General features: G+C 38.9%; 1 protein-coding gene across 1 annotated transcript in view; it reads right to left on the bottom strand.

Moving 5' to 3' along the window:
* Positions 1 to 303: 303 nt before the first annotated feature.
* Sppl3 (signal peptide peptidase like 3) overlaps positions 304 to 21,470 on the bottom strand; it is a 116,905-nt gene continuing 95,738 nt past the window's right edge. The window contains exons 3-11 of the mRNA XM_047561100.1: positions 20,296 to 20,384; positions 12,975 to 13,094; positions 12,211 to 12,289; positions 11,003 to 11,115; positions 4,650 to 4,756; positions 4,045 to 4,208; positions 2,896 to 3,095; positions 1,874 to 1,983; positions 304 to 788 (exon numbers count right to left, since the gene is read on the bottom strand). Of these exons, the coding sequence (XP_047417056.1) occupies positions 717 to 788; positions 1,874 to 1,983; positions 2,896 to 3,095; positions 4,045 to 4,208; positions 4,650 to 4,756; positions 11,003 to 11,115; positions 12,211 to 12,289; positions 12,975 to 13,094; positions 20,296 to 20,384 (1,054 nt within the window). The 3' untranslated portion in view covers positions 304 to 716. The remainder of the gene's footprint in view (positions 789 to 1,873; positions 1,984 to 2,895; positions 3,096 to 4,044; positions 4,209 to 4,649; positions 4,757 to 11,002; positions 11,116 to 12,210; positions 12,290 to 12,974; positions 13,095 to 20,295; positions 20,385 to 21,470) is intronic.

Below are 21,470 nucleotides of genomic sequence, written 5' to 3'. Positions count from 1 at the left end.
CTTAGCAGGTTTTAATTTTTGTTTATTCATATATATCTATGTGTGCATGTGTATATATATATATATGTACGTATGTATAAAAACCGTGCCCTTGTTCACTGCCAACACGACATCTGGGTGGACATGAACTTATTACAACAAATTCTTATGTGTATGTTGTAAGAAGTCACTCAATGTCTGTGGATTTAGTAAGTCACTGCACACCACAGAAAATATTTAATAAATCCAAAAAAAGGAAAGAAGAAAATAACGACAGAAGAGCTTCTGTCTCAGTTCTCTGAAACTGAGTCCCCCATAGGAAACTGGTCCCAAAGTTCTGGAGGGTTCACTGAAGAAACTTCGGTTTGCTAATTTTTTTTTTTTTTAATCCTTTTAGTGTTCAAAAAGTTCTAAAACGACTCCTTGCTGTTTGCAGTTTTTAAATAGTCAAATCTCCATCTCCCCACAAGGTAACAGTCTGGTGCAGATCCACAAAAATGGGAGGGAGGGGCCTGTCACTTCTGAAAGGCTCCACCTCTACCACTACAGGAGGACCAACAGGGCCCCAGCACCCTCTCCTGCCAACAGGCTTCCTTCAGGTGCAAATTCCAGTCACACGCCTGTTCCTTAAACAGGTAACTTCTGAGTACCAGGCCAGCTCTAAGAGGAGGAAACAAAACCACGCGGTGAGAGAAAAGGACGACACTGGCCATCCTGGTCACTTCCCATGTGATCCATCATACTTCCAGGAACCGAGAGCTGCTGGACTTGGAGTGGAATGGCTCGGACCACATCCGCCGTAGGTCACCCTGGGAATGGAGGGACTTTCCTGAGTTACATATTTAAACAGGTACATAAAGCCACAAGTCCTTTCTAATTCTTGATCTCAGACCGGACTGCAGCTTTCAGGACCCAGAGAGCATTCAATGGATGTAAGAGCAATCTGGCTGTGACATCTGTTACCCCACTGATCGCCAGGGTTGATTTGGCTGATCTGTCTGGCTAGGCGGTGTCCCCTTCCTTCCTCGCTGCTCCATGTCTGTGCCTCCTGAAGCTGCATATTCGGTCCTGGAGGACGACCCTCCCCGATAAAGGAGGACCATTCTTCAGTTAAGGGTATATGTGTAGCTGTATCCCCCTGCTAGAACCTCCAAACAAGTTCTCAAAGAGCATTAAACTAAAAATAACTTGACCTCAGGCTCCTTGAGCAAGAAAGGGCTTTTAGGAACTCGGTTCAAACTCTACCCTGACACAGGTTCCATCTCTGATAGTTAATGGCCTTAGGCAGATTAATGAACCTAGCTGTAAAAAATGAGATGATAATATAAATTTGGTAAATAAGGTCATGTGCTCTCTAAATTTAGTTTTTATCATATACTGCTTCAATTCTATTAAATCTTTCTTAGTTCTTTCTAAGCCTTAACATAAAATTTTTAAAAAGATGTTAGGGCAATAGGGTGCTGCTTTTTTTTCCTTCTGGTCCTGGAGATCAAACCCAGAGGCTCACTGAGTTATACTCCCAGTCCTACGGTACTGCTTTAAGAGAAGCAGGAAGTCTCTAAAGCTAGGCTTTTGGAATTTCAGTTAATTAATCCATGACCAGTTGGTGTAACGGCCTAATTATTACCATTTTCTACTAGTGACCCTAAGAATTGAGAGATTTTCGCTAATGCCAGGCCAGCGCACATGGCAGTCAAGATCAAGAGTTCAGGGGCTCAAGCAGAACCCTTCCAGTGAGGAAAGTATGTACCCAAACCCAAGGTTGGTGCCAAGTTGCTTTTGCAGACTTACAAACATTTCTCTCAACTCACTCCCTATACAGGGGAACTGAAACCCAGGCCTATGCTAGGAAAGTGCTCTGTCACTGAGCTATGGTCTCAGCCCTTTCTCTCACCTTTAAATAGGCCATGGTGAGGAGTGGCAATAAGGTAAATGGCACCAAGTAGAGGAGGGCGGGCTGGGCAGCTCGGTGGATGCGAGACGCCACAGTAGCAGTGAGCAGACCTAGGAGGAAAGACACTGGTGAGTGATGCTGAAAGGAGGGAGGCCCTCTGTCATTCGAGAAATAGGCTGTGACATAGTCCATTCCTTGGATAGGGTGAAATGCCCAGCTCGAGTAGTTTAATGTGGAACAACAGCAACTCCAAGGACATGAGATTGGTTGAAGTCCCACTCCTTGCTCACTTCCTGGTTCAAACCCTCCCTTCTACCCTAAAAGGAACTGGTCTCCCTCTGTCTTCTGTGGTGTGTGATGCTGGACTTGAAGGCAAAAGTCCTGGGTTCAGGTTCCAACTTTGCTAAACTTACAAGAGCTGTGTAACCTTGGGGAAGGATCACCTCTCTGAGTTTCCTCCACCTCATGGGGATAATGCCACTTGCCTGGTCCCTGGCAGGGTTTCTGAACCCATGTGAACGCAATGCTGATGTCAGGCAGGAGGCGAGAGAAGTGCTTTCTCCCATTCACTCTGCAGTTTACGTGCATGGAGAGGCTACCATCGTTCCTAGCCCAATCACAACTGTCTGCCTGCCTGTAGGTGAGTTGGCTGGAGAAACACTAGCCTGGAAAGAGTCTGAGGCCAGAGGTGACAGAAAATGAAGGTAAACAGCTTTTTATCAGCTGTTTATTAACATAAGAAATGTGCCATTTACTAAATTCTGTGGAAGATTTATGCGGAGCCCGATCTGCACTCTTGCGTGGTTTGTGTCCGTGGCTATCGCATGTTCTTCGGACATCCTCTTCAATAGGGAAACAGTCACTGCAGAGAGGGTGTGCATCATCACACAGGCGGGGCTATCTGAACAGCAACCAGAGGTACTGCTCTCTTGATCAGCATCTGCAGCTGGGACACCCGATTTGATTCCAAGGGTTGGAGGACAGCCAGTGAGAGAGCAGCAGCAGCTCCCCAGCACTCTTACCTACAAAGTATCCAATGAGGGTGCAGTGAAAGTAGGAGACCTTCTGCATGCGCCCAGAGATGTTGGCGGGTCCAGAGGCACCACAGGAGTCACCGCTGGCTTGTTTTTTGTAGTTGTCATAGCGAAGGACAAAGCACAACAGGAGACCAGGCATCACGATGTCTCCAATGCCCAACATAGAGAAGTGACTGCCAGTGGAGCTGGAATGTGGAGTCACATGTTAGGAATGGCACTCTCTCTACAGTTCAATTTCTACTACTCCTGTGCAAAGACTGTCAGCTTTTAAAGAAGTCAAAGAACTCATCCAAATGGCAGAGAGCAACCTTTACTCGTGGACACTAGTTCTGAAGTTTAGAGATTAAAAACCCTCCAAGCACCGGCAGCAGAGGTCACCAATCCGGTCCCTCAGTGTTTCAAGACAGCAGCTTGTCAGTGACTGCCGAGGTGATGTGCCTAAGCACTATCTCCTTTGAAAATGTCAGGCAAGGCATTATTTGTGACATTCACTATTGAGACTGCAAATAAGCACCTGACTACTACCAGACACAGGAGATAAAAGCAGCATATTAATTTTGCAGTGATTATATAGGTAAAAAAATGTTCAATTTTATTATTAGAACATTTGCATAAATGTCTTAAAAGTAAAAACAATCCTGATTCTATTAATTTCAGCCAACTTTAAAAAGTAGGGAACAAGCTGGGCGTAGTGGCACATGCCTGTAATCCCAGTGACTCAGGAGGCTGAAGGAGGAGGATCACAAGTTCAAAGCCAGCTTCAGAAACTTAGTGAGGCCCTAAGTGACTCAGGCAGATCTTGTCTCAAAACTAAAAAGGATCGGGGATGTGGCTCAGTTGTTAAGTGTTCCTGGGTTCAATCCATAGTATTAAAAAATAAAATAAATGGGACTAGCAGTAATGTTCAGGTGTTCAGTTAACATTAATCAATAATAAAAAGCAACACCCATATCACTTGGTAAGACATCTTGGAAAGTTAGGTCAGTATTCTCATCCTTACTTTTTCATTTGGTGATGACGGCTTCATAGCCCTTTATAGTTTAGGACCAGAATGCTGAAGACAAGGCAGGAAACCTGCAAAGGAAGGCTGTGTCCTCCACCAGCACAGGATGAGGCCTGATAGGCCAGTCCTACCTTGGGAAGACCAATTTTCCAGGCAGAGACAGGCGAGGAACATCACGCCCAACATTTGGCCCCAGGTGGAGCTTTCGGGATAGAACGTCAAGGGGATTGTCAGCCGGCTGTGTGGCCACCTTCACCATGACATTGCTATTGAAGATGTAGGCTGAGAAAAATACCTGCCAGGGTGGAGAGGTGCCTTTAATGAAGGAAGCCGCAAGCAACCTGCTTTCAGCATCATCCCTCTTTGTTCTTAAGAGCATAGCTCATCAACACTTTCTTTGAAGGCATGCTTTGAAGAAAATCTTGGATCTTCATGTGTCTCCGTGCCCAGATACTCCCTTACAGTGGAGCGGGGTGTTCCCATGCAGGGAGGCTCGTCTGCCTGCGGCCTCCTCCACCCTGAGCCTCACACACAGCTACTGGTACCACAGCTCCACAAAGAGAAGGTTTGAAAAGCCACCAGCACACTGTGAACGTGTACAGCGCAGGACTGGAGGGAGCAGCCTGAGAAGGCTGGGCGAGCAGGCTCTGGGTACTTGGGAGTGGACAGTTTTCAGCAGTGAATACTTCCACTGCACATAGAGAGAGCAGGGGCTTTCAAGGAAACAGATGCTTACCCAAAAGACATCATAAATGAGAAGCCCTGAGAGGAGCAGGCAGGAAACCTTGAGGCTAGGCAGGCGGACAAAGGCGATCATGGCGACACAGAGGCCCATGGCCAGAGCTGGGGAGGAGACAGCAGTCAAGTTTGTGGCTAACAGGCTCGTCCTCTTCCGACAAGCTCTTAAGCTTATCAACCCAACAGTGTGCAATTCCTTCCAAAGTCTGGGGGCCCTGAGCTACAGTTTTAGGCACTTATACCCACAATGATGTGAAGTGTCCACTCCTGCCTATCTGGGCCTGTTGGGCCTGGAGAAGCATCCTCTCTCCTGCTAGCCATGGTGCTGGACCACACAGCAGCAGGCCAGGCTGTCAAGACCTCCCCTGCTGCTGTGGCTGCACTGTCCTTGCTCTAGAGTCAGCCGTGCTCTAGATCACAACCGCTCTCCTCTTTCAGGATGTCCTTCCAGCCAATCAACTCTTTTCTTTACAGGATTTTCCTTTATTAGAAATATTGCAGATTTGCATTGTATTTTCACTCACACACACACAAGCACACACAAATTCCTTCTCAAGCTACCTCTGTTTCTCTGATCTCCTTAACAAAAAGGTCCTCTGAAGAACTGTGGATATTCTTTTTATTCCTTAAGTTCTTAATACTTATTACAAAAGCAGCGACCACATTATAAAAAACTAGAGAATACAGTTAAGGTTTAAAAACCTATGTTGTAACTATCCAGAGATAAACAATATAAAACATCTTCCCAGAATTTATTTCTATACAGAAAATAAATTTCTCAGTAGGGAGACAAAGTCCATGGGCTTGCCACTGCCACCTGTCAGGGACATCTTGCCGTGTTACAGCATGAAGGGTATTAGCTGGTGAACAAGTCATGTATATTTTTAAAACATGAGATCATAAAATCTTTCTCTTCGGTACTGTGGATTGAATCCAGGGTGCCATACCTACCATACAGCTATACTCCCAACCCCTTTATTTTGAGAGAAGGTGGAGTTGCCAAGGCTAGCCTCAAACTTTTGCTCTTCCTGCATAGCTGGAACCACAGATGTGCATCACTGTGCCTGGCTAAAACTTTTTTTTTCCTTCAAACTGGGGATTTAGCTCAGGGGTGGGTGCTTTACCATTGAGCTATATCCTCCAGCCTTTTTTATTTTTTTGAGACAAGGTCTTACTAAGTTGTTGAGGCTGGCTTCAAACCTGTGATCCTCCTATCTCAGCCTCCCAAGTTGCTGGAATTTCAGGCACCTGCTACCACACCTGGCTAAAATCTGTTTTTTTAAAGTCAACAATCACTGGTTTCCATTTCAATGAATTTTTACCGCAATCAAATGTCTCTAACAGACCCCAGAGTGTTTTTTATGTAGTTTGTCTAAGCCAGTATCCTTTCAGGATCTGTATATGTCTTTTAAATCTTTTTCAATCAGCAGTCTTTCTAATGAGATGGGAGCTATTTGTCCTACAGAATGTTTTGTTTCCAGGTTTTTTCCTTATTGTGGTGATTGTTTCTCTCTCTTCCATTTATTTTCTGTAAATTAGACACTATTATCTGAAGACTGAGTAGATCACATTCAGCTGTTCTTTACCCATTCATCAAAGGCTTCATCTCTGCTACTTCAGTTACATGGTACTGCCAAGGACCCTCTTGTCAAACACAAGGAACCTCTGCTCATCTCACCTGATCTTAGCTTGTGGCTCTCTTCTCACTTGGCTTTCAGGAAAGTGCACTCTCCTTGTTCCACCCCTGTATCCACTGCTCTTCAGGTTTTGCTGTAGCTCTTCCTCAATTCTCAGACCCTGTACCTGGCCCTCACACCTCTGTTCTGTTCATTTCCTTGGCAATCTCATCCAATCTCAGTCTATCACATATTTGTATTTCCAGTCTATATCTCAACTTTGAACTTCTGATTCATATATCCTAAGGCCTAAGTGACATATTTCCTTGAAAAGCCAACAGGTCTCTCACATTTAATCTATCCCAAACTCTTCTCTAAATTGGTTCCCACCAGAGTATTCTACCTCTCTATATTCTATTCTTAGTTGTGTGGACCAAAATCTGTGGTGTCATTTTGGATTACTTTCTCAATCCCACTTGGTACAAGTTATACCATCTCTAGCCTAGACTGCTGCAGTAACTTCCTACCTGATCTCTCTGCCTCTACCTGGACCTGTACTCTCTTCACACAGCAGACAGAGGTTCTTCTTAAACTTGAGTATCAACAGAAGCTCCTTGGGGACAAGGTTCACTGCACACAAATATCTAATGTTTCAAGAATGGCAGCACTGCTTTGGCTTTTCCAGATCATGATAAAGAAGCTCCATATTGTTTGAAAAACTTCCCCAGATTCCCTGATAGCTTTACCAATAAACTTAACTTTCAGCTAAATGTAAATTAACCAAAAGTGTTAGGGAAGTAAATTACAAATCTTAGTCCTTTAGCTAGTTATCTTAATTACTGACATTTCTGTATCACCTTGTCTTCCACAACCAAGAGGGTCAGGGATGAAGACAATGACATGTTAGGCTGAGTTAAGATGTTCTCAACTAGGAATACGCAACCTGTGGGTCTTAAGCAGTGCTCCTGTTCTTAGAGGATTTTGAAATATCTATATTCTATGCAGACTAAGCACCAGAGGCTAGCTTTTTAAAAATACTAAAAATAAATTTTTAGATTTCTGGCACTAAACATTTCTTAGTGACAGGGTAGTAGCAACAGCTTTAAAATGAGGGGCAGAATTAAATATGTGTCAAGACTCTTGTTAGTCCCTGAATTGGTCGTAAGTGAAAGTGGTTCAATGATCCTTGAAACACTAAGGATCCTTGTGAATCATCGGCTGCACATTTGCAATCCTAGTGGCTTGGGAGGCTGAGGCCGGAGGATCACAAATTCTAAGCCAGTCTCTGCAACTTAGCAAGACCCTGTCTCTAAACAAAATACAAACACAGTTGGAGATGTGACTCAGTGGTTAAGCATCCCTGGGTTCAATCCCTGGTACCAAAACAAAAAAACAAAAAAACAAAAAAACAAAAAACAAAAAATCATCAGCATGAGCTGGGGAGGTAGTTCAGTAGCTTGCCTAATGCACTCTTGGCCCTGGGTTTGATTCCTATTATTTCAACAGACAATCCATTGGCTTTTAGCTGACAAACCACCATCTATTGGTCAAATAAGTCCAAGCTTTATCAAATTTAAAAGGTTAATGTGCTACATGAAACTTGAGAGAAGATGAAAGAGCTCTGGATTTCAGTTTATGAAAATGCTCAAGTCCATTTTTAGTATGAAAACTCCTTAGTAAAGCCCTGTAAAACATTTATCAGTCTATTTTCACTGTACATTAATTTCAAAGGATAGCTGTTAACTAGAAAATACTCATTTAAAAAACCCCATCACCAAATCTCATATTTCACTGTCCACAAGATGAACTGATTCTGGAGAAGATCCTGAAAAGATAATTTCCATGCCAGAGAGCAACATATTTCAGTATGTTACAGATCAGGGCAAGAAAGCTACATTCTTGTAATAGCAGAAAACAAGACAAACATATTAAATACTAATCTGAGAAAGAAAAAGCTCAGAGGCATTCTTAAAAATTCTATTCACAAAGGCAGCTTAGTGCAAACTTGTAAAAAAGAAAGGTTCTTGCACAAATAGAGGAAAACTGACAACTGAAAATGCAATAAAACATCTATTAGGGCCAATGAGGGTTTAAGGGAGCCTCACCAAACACTTAGCAAAAACAATTAGGTGAATTTCACAATGGCAATGTACTTATGTTGGTGGTCACTGAGATAAGTTTGGTCTAAGGGTAAATTTCTACTGACTATAGTCTAGAGGAAGGGACTCTTATAGCAAAATGGACCCTTGAGTATGTCATCTACTTAGAGGTGCTTAACCAATCATTCCTCCTCAGTGAGCCATGGCCATCTTCACTCCTTGTGTTGCTTCTTCAAAAGAAGTAATAAGTACATCTTATATTTGTGTTTTATAATTTAAAAAGTGCTTTCACTATAAATATCACTTTTGATTAAAATGTAATTTTACAGTCAGCAATCTATAGTTTCTTCAGTTTTTCATAGCATTTTACTAATCAATTTGGTACATGCAAATTTCAAATCATTGGAAAAGCGAAAAAAATTCCTTAAGCACAAGGACAAGATTTTAGTTTTAAGGTTTAAAATTCTTCCTTGATGAAACGACATTCCTTTCAATAACAATACTTCCTTTTCATTAACAGTTCCTGAGTGCACTGATTCTGAATTACACAAAAAATAAGTTTATAATCTCTTTTACCAGATTCTGTCCGATTTGACCATGAGCAGAACATCCGTGGTTTTGAATTAATTCATAGTTGATGCAAGTGTTTTAAAGAAATTATAAAAACACCACCTAACACCCCCTCCATATGTATCATATTCTACTTAGCACATTTAAGGTCAGTCATAGGAAGTATACAAATCCTATCCCAGAACTTGGACACTCCTGAACCTGAGTCCTGGATAGTAAGTATCACTTTGGGTGGTTCTGCTTAGAAGACACTGAATGACAGCTACATAGCTGTGTCAGCCTAAGAACAACAAGGAAACGCTGCCTGGCAGAGTACAGAGAGGCCTTCAGTTTGGCAGCTGGTTCCAGAGGGCTCTGCCTCTTAGGTCTGGATTAGCCTTGTGGTTGCTTGGAAGGATAGCAGGAGTAGATGCAATCCACACCTGTAGCCTCTGATTTACAAATTCTTTCATTAAAAATTAGTATTACAAATATGTAAAAAACTGATTATATTTTAACCTGCTTCCCTTCTCAACCATCAAAAGAAAGGAAAAGGCGAGCAGATTTTGTGGAACAGAACAAGAGTCATTAGAGATTTCTTGAGATTAGAAAAGTGAACTAAGAAAAATGAGAGTAGGGTCTTAAAGCTTTCTAATGTTTCCAGGATGACTTTGAAGAATATTAGGGGATTTTTGGAAAGGTACTTTCAAGGTGGTTTGGTAGTTAAGTAAGAAATATACACGGAGGCTCTAGTAACTTAAAGTTACTTCTCTGAACACGTTACCTCTTATGCAAAATGGGAACTAGAACAGTTCCAACTTCCAAGAGTTACATTAAGGATTAAATGATATAATTCATGTAGAATACCCATTGGAGTACCCAATGCATAAAAAGCACTCAATAAATCTCAGCTGCTATTGTTATTATTTCATCATTATTATTAATAAAGGGGAATTCTCATATGCTGTACACAGGAGCATAAACTGCTATGGTTTTGTGAAAGGCAGCATAGTGATATAAAAATTTTACATACAAAAACCATATGTTACAGGAATTTCATGTCTAGGAATTCATCTTTCGAAAATAAGTGAAGTTGGAGCCAGGCAAGGTGGCACACACCTGTAATTCCAGTGGCTCGGGAGGCTGAGGCAGGAGGATCCCATGTTCAAAGCCAGCCTCAGCAAGAGCAAAGTGCTAATAAGCAACTCAGTGAGACCCTGTCTCTAAATAAAATACAAAATAGGGCTGAGGATGTGGCTCAGTGGTCCAGTGCCCCTCAGTTCAATTCCTGAAACACCCCCCTCAAAAAAAAAACTAGATTCTAGATGGGGATGTAGTTCAGTGGCAGATCATGTATGAGGTCCTCAGTTTAATACCCAGTTCAGTGGAGGGGGCCAGGGGGGGAATCTAAGTGATCTGACATAGACCAAGAGATAGAAAAAGTATTTTTACCTGAGGGTTATTTATAACAGAAAAAGATTAAAAGATAATTTAAGGATACAGCAATAATTAAATAATATAAATACAATGGAACACTCAGGAGCTATTAAAAAGGGTATAATACATTTCATATAATGATACATATATTTATATCACTACATAAGGTGTTTGTATATCATATCAAATATGATCTGCATTATATATATTCTATATTCCATATATTTTATACATTACAGTATAATCCCATTTATGTAGGAAAGTAATTCACACAAAGACATGAATATTCACACATTATTCATTACTAGCACAAAACAGGGGAAACTGATGAATGAATTTTTAAAAATTGATAATGAAATAGTATTCAGCTGTATAGGTTATGACATGTTTACAACTTAGAAAACATGTTGCTAAGTGAAAGAAGTCAGACAAAGAAGGCCATGGACACTTATGTTCAAAACAGAGAAATCCACAGAAAATAAGATGCTTGGGGCTAAGGTGGGGTGGAGTGTGACTGCTCAGGGGTACAGGTTTTAGGGTGTAAGGGATAAAAATGTTCTACAATTGACTGTAGTGATGGTTATACAGCTCTGAATAAATTATCTACAAAATTATGTTAAGTAAAATTAGTCTGTTACATTGTTACTCACCATCCATGAGAAGCCAATGGCCAGTGAGAACCCAGATGAGGACAAGCATGACAGACAAAGAGAACGATAGTAACTCAGCAGCGGTGAAACGCCCGCAGCAACCAAAGGAAATCCTGGAAAACACACAACGTTTACTGGGCATACGACATTCAACAGCCGTGGTTCTTCGTGATCAGAGTTCATGATGGCTGGATTAGAATAGTGGGTCATACCTAGATACCTGGAAATCTAAAGGATTCAAGCATCTTTAGGGTAAACTATGAAAAACTCAGATGAATTATACTTCTCCCATTTGATGATGTACTTTTGAGATCAAATTATCAACATGTATATATAGAAGTTGTAAGAAGCTGGGCATACTGGCACATGCCTGTAATTTCAATGATTCAATGACTTAAGATACTGAAACAGGAAGATCCTAAGTTCAAGGCCAACCTCAGCAACTCAGCAAGACCCTGTCTCAAAATATAAACAAATACTGGCTGGGATGGCGTTCAGGGGTAGAGCACCTCTGGGTTTAATCTTAAGTACCACACACACACACACACACACACACACAAAAAAAAAAAAAAAAAAAAAAGAATTTTGGAGAAGCTCTCTATGGAAGAGAATTCTATTTAAGTGGAAAACAAACTGAAGAATGCTAATAAGTCAATTCATTTAATAAATCTGTATGATGGTAGATACATCTGGTTATCACCAATTCCTGGGAAAATCAGCTGCTGCAAGCAAGCAGATTCTAAGTGCATACACAATATATAACATCCTCATTAACACAGAACTTTGTTTCCACAGAGCAATAACTTGAGGAGTTAAGGTGTGAATGCTGTGATTATAACAAAGGTCACCAAAAAAGAAGGGCAAAACTTATTTGAATTTAACCACTATGCTCATAGCCCATTAGCTCACCAGTGAAGAAATGGAAGTGCTGCATCAAAAGAAAATGGCTCCTCTTTCAATGATCTAAGTAGGAATAGCACATTGTAAGGACTCCTAATTCCTAAGATTTGCTTTTATTTTCTCGGCTGTGGAAAGGTATAAAAGAAAGTACTATATTCTAGTTTTAAAAGATTAAACATCTGGCTTCCCAGTCTCTCGGTATTTTTGTTTTCCAGTCAACACCAGAAACTTAAACTTCTAATAATGCTACCAAGCATGAAAGAAAAACACAAATTTATAATTGAGAGGAAAGTTCCCCAAGTCCTTACTTGTTCTGAGGTGAGCAGGGTCTTGTTAAATACTGGCACATCGGGAGAAGAAGAAAAGCAAAAGCTATCGTTGCAAGAACTAGAGAAAAAAAGGGTGGTTAATTTTTTTAAGAAATAAATCTATTATTTAAAAAATGGCATAATTTTTAGAAAGTCATTTCCCAAAATACTTTTCCTGACAAGTGGAAATGATTTAATTAACCAGAGAATCCTTCTTTACTATGGAACAAATAGCCCCCTCAGAACAAAAGAATACCTGATTTGAAGTAGGGATAATATGGGTAGATTTTCTCATTCTCCCCTAACTCAGTAAGAAAAGATAAACAGTGAGTTGGGGGATGATCTCCTAATAAGTCTTGTAGCATTTTGCTTATGCTTTTTGCATTTCCATCACCTCTTATCTTGAAAACAGTTCAGAGAGTTGACCATTTAATTAATTAGTTACCTATGTTTTTATGTGCAGAAGCACTGGTAGTGGCTGCCAATGACCACTACACCAAATTGGACCTTCTGGTAACCTAACAAAAAAGGGGCCACACCCAAGCAAAATGGTTCTGGTGTCATAAAGCTCGTGAATATCCAAATTCTCAGCCTTTCTTTCAGATTGTGTTGACAGGTCTGAATATCAGGATGTTCAAGAAAGAGGTTAGAAGGGTGTAAAAAACAGATTTATGAAGAAAAACTTGCATAATTTTTGAACAATGATCTTAAAAATGGTTTATTTTTTTCCTTTCACTATGCTAAAAACAGAAAAACTCACTTACCTGCTGTACATATTGTAAAAACTACTTGAACTGAGTCAAAGAAGAAGAACATTACTAGGAGAGAGACGGATGCTCCAATTGGAAGGAACAGAGCCTGGGTAGAGTCAATTGTTTGGATACCTGAAAGACAGAAAAAAGAATATATTAACCACTTATTACATAAGAAGCCTGTGCTCTTGTATTTTATATACATTAACTCATTAAAGTATGGTTCTAGGAATAACTACTTAACGTATGGACTATCCAGGCCTCACTGAGATTATGAACTCTCTGCTCTCCTCAGCACGTTCCCTATAGGAAGTGCCCAAGAAACACTTGTTGAATCACACTACTAACACCTTCTTGTGCTGACCATGTGAATGACAGAATGCAAAAAAAAAACAAAAAAAAACAAAACCAAGGGGCTGGTGCTGTGGCTCAGTGGTAGAGCGCTTACTTAGCATGTGTGAGGCACTGGGTTCAATCCTCAGAACCACACAAAAATAAATAAAGGCATTCTGCCCATCTACAACTATAATATATTAAACAAAACAAGCAAAAAACCAAAAATTCTGGAATCAAGAACATTAACAGGCAGTGCTCCTATTCAGGAGGCTGAGGTAGGAGGATTATAAATCAGAAGTCAGTCTGGGCAACTTAATGAGCCGTGTGTCTCAAAATTAAAAAAAAAAAAAATCTGGGGACACAGCACAGGTGAAGTTTCTGGTTCAATCCCCATGGGGGGAGGGAGGTACCACTAAGAGGTTCAGTCCATTTGAATGTATTTATGGTCTTGCATTCAGGTTTGGTAAAAAGGGGTGGTTTAAGCCAATGACTAAAATAATTTGAGGATTTAATATATGTATATTTACTCTAGTGGAGAGGAGGAGGAGCAAGACTTAGCTGTAAACAGTGAATCAGAAAAATTATTTTATGAGAACATTTTAAAGTACCAGAATGGGAGATTAATGGGGGACAATGTCTTGGGACAGAGAAAGATTTAGCACAGCACAGTGGTTCTCAATTCTTGGCTGCTCACTGGAATGACCTGGAGAGTTTTTTTTTTTTTTTTTTTAAATCAAAATGCCCAGGTTCAACTCCAGATCAATTAAGCTGCAACCTCTGGGGATTAGGACCAGCTAAAAACTTCTCATTAGACTTTATTTTGCTTCCAGGCTTGAAAACCACTAATAAAGTACTTGGTAGAGAAGGAAAAAATGGCAAAATTTGATAATCACTGAATGAAGAGGAAATACTATCAGTTTTGTCTTCTTTGCTACCCACTTCCAAATTAACTGCCCTGGGATGTCATAAAGAAAAGTGTATGAAAGGGACCAACGAAATAGTCATATAACCTATTATAATAGCAACATCAGAAGTAAAAGTTCTCTTCATTAAATTAAGATTATAGGGCTGGGGTTGTGGCTCAGTGGTAGAGTGCTTGCCTAGCACGTGTGAGGAACTGGGTTCGATCCTCAGTACCACATTAAAAAAAATAAAGATATCATGTTCATCTACAACTAAAAATATTTTTTAAAAAATTAAGGTTACAAATAAAATATTTAACAGGGATGAACATAACTCGACATGAAATGTTGCAAGATGAACCAACATTTAAAAACTATTCTTAAACTTGTCTGTTCCCAAGAGCTTTTTAGGGATTTTTGTGAAATAAAATATTAAATATTTCTTCAAAACAAAACTGCTTCTTGGTGGTTAGATGAATGAGTCAAACAATTCATTTAGGAATGAGGCAGTTCAACTTGGGAAAAGTGTTCTAGGTGTCAAGACAAACGGACATGATCTGGAAAATGGTTTGTCCTGAGCTCCAGTCAAACCTTTCTAGCTTGGCTTGTGTGCTACTCCTGGGTTGGGATGGGGGTGCTTTTATAGTAGTTCAAAGAACTAGAGGAAATTACAGATCTTCAGATGTCTTTCACAACAGAAAACAATGTTTCCCAAATGATCGTTTACTAAAGGACAAGAAACAAATTGTTTACAAATATCTATAAAATTTAAAACATATACCCATATCTTCCCCTCTTCTGTAAAACAAAGCATCTTATAATCTACAGATAAACTATATTCGTTCAAAATATGAACAAAAAATTAAATTTCTAGTAGAATAAAGATCATATGGGTTGGGGTTGTGGCTCAGTGGTAGAGTGCTTGTCTCGCATGTGTGAGGCACTGGGTCTGATTCTCAGTACCACATACAAATAAGTAAAATAAAGGTCCATCAACAACTAAAAAAAAAATTAAAAAAAAAAAAGATTACAGTGACTAGGGTATATGAGATATGCTTATGATCCGAATTTTAGTCTATAATTAACATGTAAAACTAAATACAATGAACCTTTCTAGAATATTAAAAAATGCATACTTTCTTTTCTGAAAATGGCTTTAAACCAGGAGGCAATGTTACAAGGCAAATAAAGTTCCTTTAGTTGCTGACAATATGCCATCTAAAACAATGTACGTGACTTCAAAACTGAACTTCATGAAGGATAGGAGGCAATGGTTCTGCAGAGGAAGAAGCAAATTAACCAAAAATTTCAGCCACACTCCAAAGGCTTAAAAACAAACAAAACAGCAAAGTTAAACAGAGCAGCCATCATGGGGAAGATTTCCAAAGTCCAACGATGTTATTTTAAAAGCCAAAATCAACTTAAGTAGGTGTGGTAATGGAATTAAAAATTATGTATGGCAACATTATTTTTAGTATTCAATGGACTAAATTTCTACTTTTGGACCCTTTACCAAACATCTCTTATACATTAAGCATCAGGAGGGATTAAAAAAAACTGCAGATCTTATGGAATTTACCCTCTAAGGGGGGAAATTAAGGATGTGTATGTCTACTCATGAAAAGAATTTCAACTGTACATCTCCCATCAATCTTCATAGTTCAAATAAATTACATGTGAAGTAAAGACTTCAAGAAGTCACATAATGTGGTATAACGTGGTCTTTTCTTAAATAAAAGAATGACACACTGGGGAAAACTACATAGGCCTCTTGGGGCTGATGCAGGAGTTAGAACAAGGTCAGGAGGAACCTGGAGGGAAGTCCCTCCCGCTGTGACTTTCTGTTTTTATTTTGATTCACAGGTAAGTAAAAAGCAGGGGAGCTCAGCGAATCACCACACACCTAACACGACTCAGGGCAGGACAGACCAGTCCCAGGAGGCTTTGTTGTGTCCCTCCTGTCACTACCCTCTTTCCCCCCAGTGTAACTACTGTACTGATTTCTGATGATCTTATTTTGTTTTCCACTCAAACAAGCACACTGAAATACGTTAATTTTGCCTGTTTTTTGAACTTCATATATACTGGATTATACTGTAATACGTATTTTTGTTTCTGGCTTCTTTCACTCAACATTATTTGTGGCAATCATCCATGCTGTTATATCAGCTCAATTTCATTGTATGAATGTTAAAATTTATCCATCTTAGCATTTGAATTGTTTTCAGTTTTTTGGCCATTATAAATCATGCTGCTTTTGAGTGTTCTTGTTATGGTTTTGGTGCACATGTGCTTATATTTGTAGGTATATAATTAGGAGCAATACTGCTATGTCCAAGAGTATTTATTTGTTTTTAAAGGCAGGGAAAAGGGCTTTTTTCTTCTGGTGCTAGGGATTAAACCTGGGGCCTCATGCATGCTAGGCAAGTGCTCTACCATTGAGCTAAATCCCCAACCACCTTGGGTACTTATATCTTTTCCTTTAGTAGACAAAGTAAAAATGTTTTTCCAAAGAGACTGAGTCAATGTATAGTCTCACTAGTAGTTCAAGAGGATTTTTATTCTACAACCTAATATTTGGAGTGATCAAGGTTTTAATTTAAGATATTCTGGTATATGTGGAGTGCTTTTCATTATGATTGTAATTTTCATTTTCTGTTTTTTAAGGAGCTGAGTGGTGGCCTTGTTCTACCCTCTCCCTGGCTTCCCCGTGATTTTGAGCTGCCCAGACAGGTGGCATATTACTATAACCTGAAGTAGTAATCCCCCAGTCTGGTCATGCACACTAGGGAACCCTGCAGGGATCAATTATCAAGTGATATAACCACCATTTTGTAAGTTTTGGTATGAATTACACGGCCCATCTAAATAATCCTGTCAAGTCATCATTAACACTTCTTCTATAGCTTCTTTTATAATCAAGGACAACTGAATCATTTCTGATATACTGTAGCATGAGACCTACACAAAAACTTTCATCCCCCACCCCACCAATGACACTGACCTACACTTATACTTTTCCCTACTCTCAAGCTTTTTTCACTCCTGTGTGGGCAACTGCAATGTTTTATAAAGAAATCTCTATCTGGTCACTTTGTCCTTCAACAAGTCTGAAATACTCTGAGGGGGAAAAAAATTGCTGAGGCTGGCTCTGAACTTGCGACCATTGTACCTCAGTCTCCTGAGTTGCTGAGATCACAGGTACGTGCCACCATGCTCAACTCTTACTAAAATCTTAACACTAAACATACATTCCTTTTCTTAGAAATTTCCCACCAATTCTTTTGCACTGTCAGTTATTTGGGATTCCAATCTCCTTAGCACCTGAACAATCTCTTTGCTTCTCTGTGTATCTTTCTGGCTGCTACTATTTCTTTTGCTCTTGATAAATGTGACCAGTTTTCCATGCTACCCCTTTAATCTGGAATGGTGTTATAGTCCGTAATCAAGTACTGGCCTTCTTTGCAAGGGCTACTTCTTTTATAATGTAACTGATTATGTGAAAGTACATGGCACTTTATCCTAATCTGTCCCTGTCCCTTATGAAAGTTTATGTGGCTTGGAGTAGGTACTGAAGAAATCGTGTCATTGAGGATAATTCGGTATAATAGTAGACTTAAGAAAGTGACCACTAAAAAAGAGGTGTCCTAACTCTATTTAGACTCTGATTAATAAGGAAAAAGAAAAAAATGATACTCAGATAACTTCTTTCCAGTACATATTGAAAATAAAATTGTATTTAGACACACATCATTTATCTTAGGTTTCTGTCACGCAATGTACAACAGATCTATACTCTGGTTTACATATCTGCATATATGCAATATAACACAGGTCTTTTAAAAATAGTTTCATGAGCATAAACTGATTTGTCTTGAAATGTTGATAGAAGGTATGCTGCTATGTAGTAATTTAATCAGGTTTCCCACTGTTTTAACTTGGTTCCTAGTAAGTTATTGGTATAAAATAATTTGTGTCAAAAGACTCACTATATTTAAGTGATTCTACTTACTGTCTTTATCATGACCACTTTAAGACCAATGAAACACATTCAACTGAGTTAAAACTAGGCAAGAATAATTTGTTGACAGGATAACACAGAACTAGAGAAACTGATATGCATATTAAGTGATTTCTTTATCACTTAATATCCATGGTCTTCCATTCATATTCTATCTGGCTTTTTATTAGAAGTACAGTGTTTCTTCCCTTTTCGGTGGTGACTTCAACCTGTCCTATGGATCATGTTCACTCTCCTCTCCGTGCCTGTAATTATATGCTCCTCTCTCCAGCAAGTCAAGTTCATTGTTTCCAGTTAAGCTCATCCTTCTCCAAGAAACAGACCTCACCTGAACCAGTGTTGCTCTTCTGACCTGCCCCTTTCTTTACTCTCTTTGTACATGGATGTTGAAATGATTTCACCTCTAGAGCTTTATCTAACCCAATGGTAATAGTGGCTTGTTTAGAAGAATTCTGAGGGTGAATGAAAAACACAAAACCCCTGTCCCGGGTATGGAAGGTGAAGTGGTATTTGCACTCTTAGCACTTTTTAAAAACATTTTGAAAAGAATTGTTCTTGTACTTTTGCATCTTTCAAAATATCTAGTAGAATACTGGTTACTCAATACAAATCTATCATTATCAAATCAAATGCTCTCTTTGCTTCCTTCCCTTGGGATCAAAGCCAGGGCCTCACACATGGTAAGCAAGTACTCTACAGTGGAGCTCCACCCCTAAGTCTCTTTATTTCTAATTTAATTCTTTCTATAATAAACATATACATTTTCTATAACTATTGTGGTATAATTTATATACCATAAAATTCACCTGTTTTAAGTGTATAATTCAATTTCTTTTTTTGGGGGGCGGGAGAAGGTAAACTTTTCAACATAAAACCATCATCCCAATAAGATCCCTCAGTTTATAGTTAATTCTCCTTCCCATCTCTAGTCCCAGGCAACCACTAATCTACTGTCTAAATATATTAGCTATTTTAGAAAGTTGATATACATGGACTCACATAAGTAGTGCCTGGCTTCTTTCACATAGCATAACATTTTGGGTTCATCCACATGGTAGCATGTATTAGCACTTCATTCTTTTTAACCCTAAATAACATTCCACTGTATGGACAGACAATAAAATTCATTGGTTTATGGACCTTTGGGTTGTTTCCATTTTGGGATTATTAATAATGCTGTTAAACGTTTGCCATTTAGCACACTTTTTTTAAAGCAAACATTCTTAAATATCAGAAGATCTTAAATATCAGGATTTAAAATCATAAATATCAGGAGAGATAAAATATTTTTTTAACTTTGTAAGTTTATTATAAAGAATTAAATGATAAAGCCTTCAAACATAACTTAAGTCTTATTTATCTTAATCACTGTATATTTGTTTACCTTAAACTATGGATATTATAAAATAAAATATTCATTAATTTGTAAAATAAGAATCTTCGTGACTTTTCCAGCTTATCCTGTACTTCAAGTAGACATCTTTTTTTTGTTTGTTTGTTCTTTTTAGATATACAAGACAGCAGAATGTATTTTGAAGGTAGACATCTTTTAAGAGTCACTGAATGAACTTAGGATCAACACAATATTATCAACCTCACCGAAGTATCTAATGAAGACATAAGCTAGGCGTAGTGCTGCATGCTTATAATCCCACCAACTAGAGAGGCTGAGGCAGGAGGCTAACCTGGGCAACTTGGTAAGATCCTCAGCAACTCAGCAACACCCTTTCTCAACATAAAAAGTAAAAAGAACTGGGGATGAAGTTTAGTAGTAAAGCACCCCTGTGTCCTGGGTCCAATCCCCAGTGCCAAAAAAACTCCTCAAAACATAAGCACTAATATCCTGCTTATCTTTAAGAAACAATCTCAGCAGCAAGCTTTAAGGAATGAACTTCTTATATGCAAGTAACCAGTAGTTCAGACTCAGAACATAAAAATTTAACAGATTATAGCCTACAGTTTAGATTTTATTATAATACCAAATCCTGACCAGTGAATGATTAACTGAGGATTTAGAAAGAATCAAGTTAAGGTAATTACATGGATGAAAATTAACTGACATAAAATGTCTTACTATTATTGGTGCTGTTGCCATTGAAAGACCCAGAAGAACTGTTATTATCTTTCTCCTTATCTTGATTTTCAAAGTCCATATTAAGGGACCTGTGGGGAAAAAATATAAGTAAGTTTTAGTTTTGATTAAAAAAGAAGCAGGTTAGAAAATCGGTAAAGAGATATTTTAAAATGCTAAGGCACTCGAAAAGAAAAGAAAGATCTCTTCTTTTAAATGTGGCAACTAGTTCTTGTTGCCACATTTAAAAAAATAATTTTCACTCCTTCCAATGTCCGCTCAAGAGTTTTCCTGACTGCACACAAAAGCATTCCAGTGTGGCTGAATCTCCTAGCAATGTTTTTGTTCACATCCTTAATTATTTATGATAAAAACCTGGAAGGAGAATGTAAGGTCAAAGGGCAAGCACATTTGGAGACTTTTAACATATCACACAAATGCTTTCAGAAAGGGTGTGCCCAATTTACTCTCCACAGCAGTATATGAGTACTCCTTTTTCTATCTCTACCTTGTCAGTTTTGATTCCACAACAAAGATTGAATTTCTTCTAGATCTGAAACTGTTCTAGTACTGGAGGGACAATAACAGGAGAGCACTACTGAATTTTAAACAAATGGATTTGTACAAAGGAGGAAAAAGATGATAAATAAGAAAAATAAGTTAAATGTGTATGTTAATGGCATGTGGTAAGGAGAAAAAAAGGAGGAAATGAAGGGTTTGAAATAATAAAAGTCATATAATAACCAAGTGTTGCCAAGGATACCCAACTGGGACCTTCATACACTGCTGGTGGTAAACATAAATTGATGTAGTCACTTTGGAAAACAGATTTCAGATGTCCAGCCACCAGAACTCCAAGAAAGTCAATTTTTGCTGTTTAAGCTATCCATTCAATGGTATTTTGTCATGGCCGCCTAAGTTAATAGAGTTTAGAGATCATACTTCACACATGGAGGCTTGTTTTATGCCCCCAAACATGTTCTGTATTAGTAAATATTCCATGAATGCCTAAGAAGAACATGTTTTGTTGCTGGGGTATTTCATGAAAATGTCAATTAGGTCACACTGATTAAGAATATTCCTGGAATCCACTATATCCTTGCTGATTTTCTGCTTACTTGTTCTATCAATTAGGGAGAGGGGATACTGAAACCCTCGGCTATAATTGGGGAGTTTTT

The sequence above is a fragment of the Sciurus carolinensis genome, chromosome 8 (assembly GCF_902686445.1).
Source record: "Sciurus carolinensis chromosome 8, mSciCar1.2, whole genome shotgun sequence".
NCBI lineage: Eukaryota > Metazoa > Chordata > Mammalia > Rodentia > Sciuridae > Sciurus > Sciurus carolinensis.
This window is presented reverse-complemented; position numbering and strand designations above follow the sequence as displayed.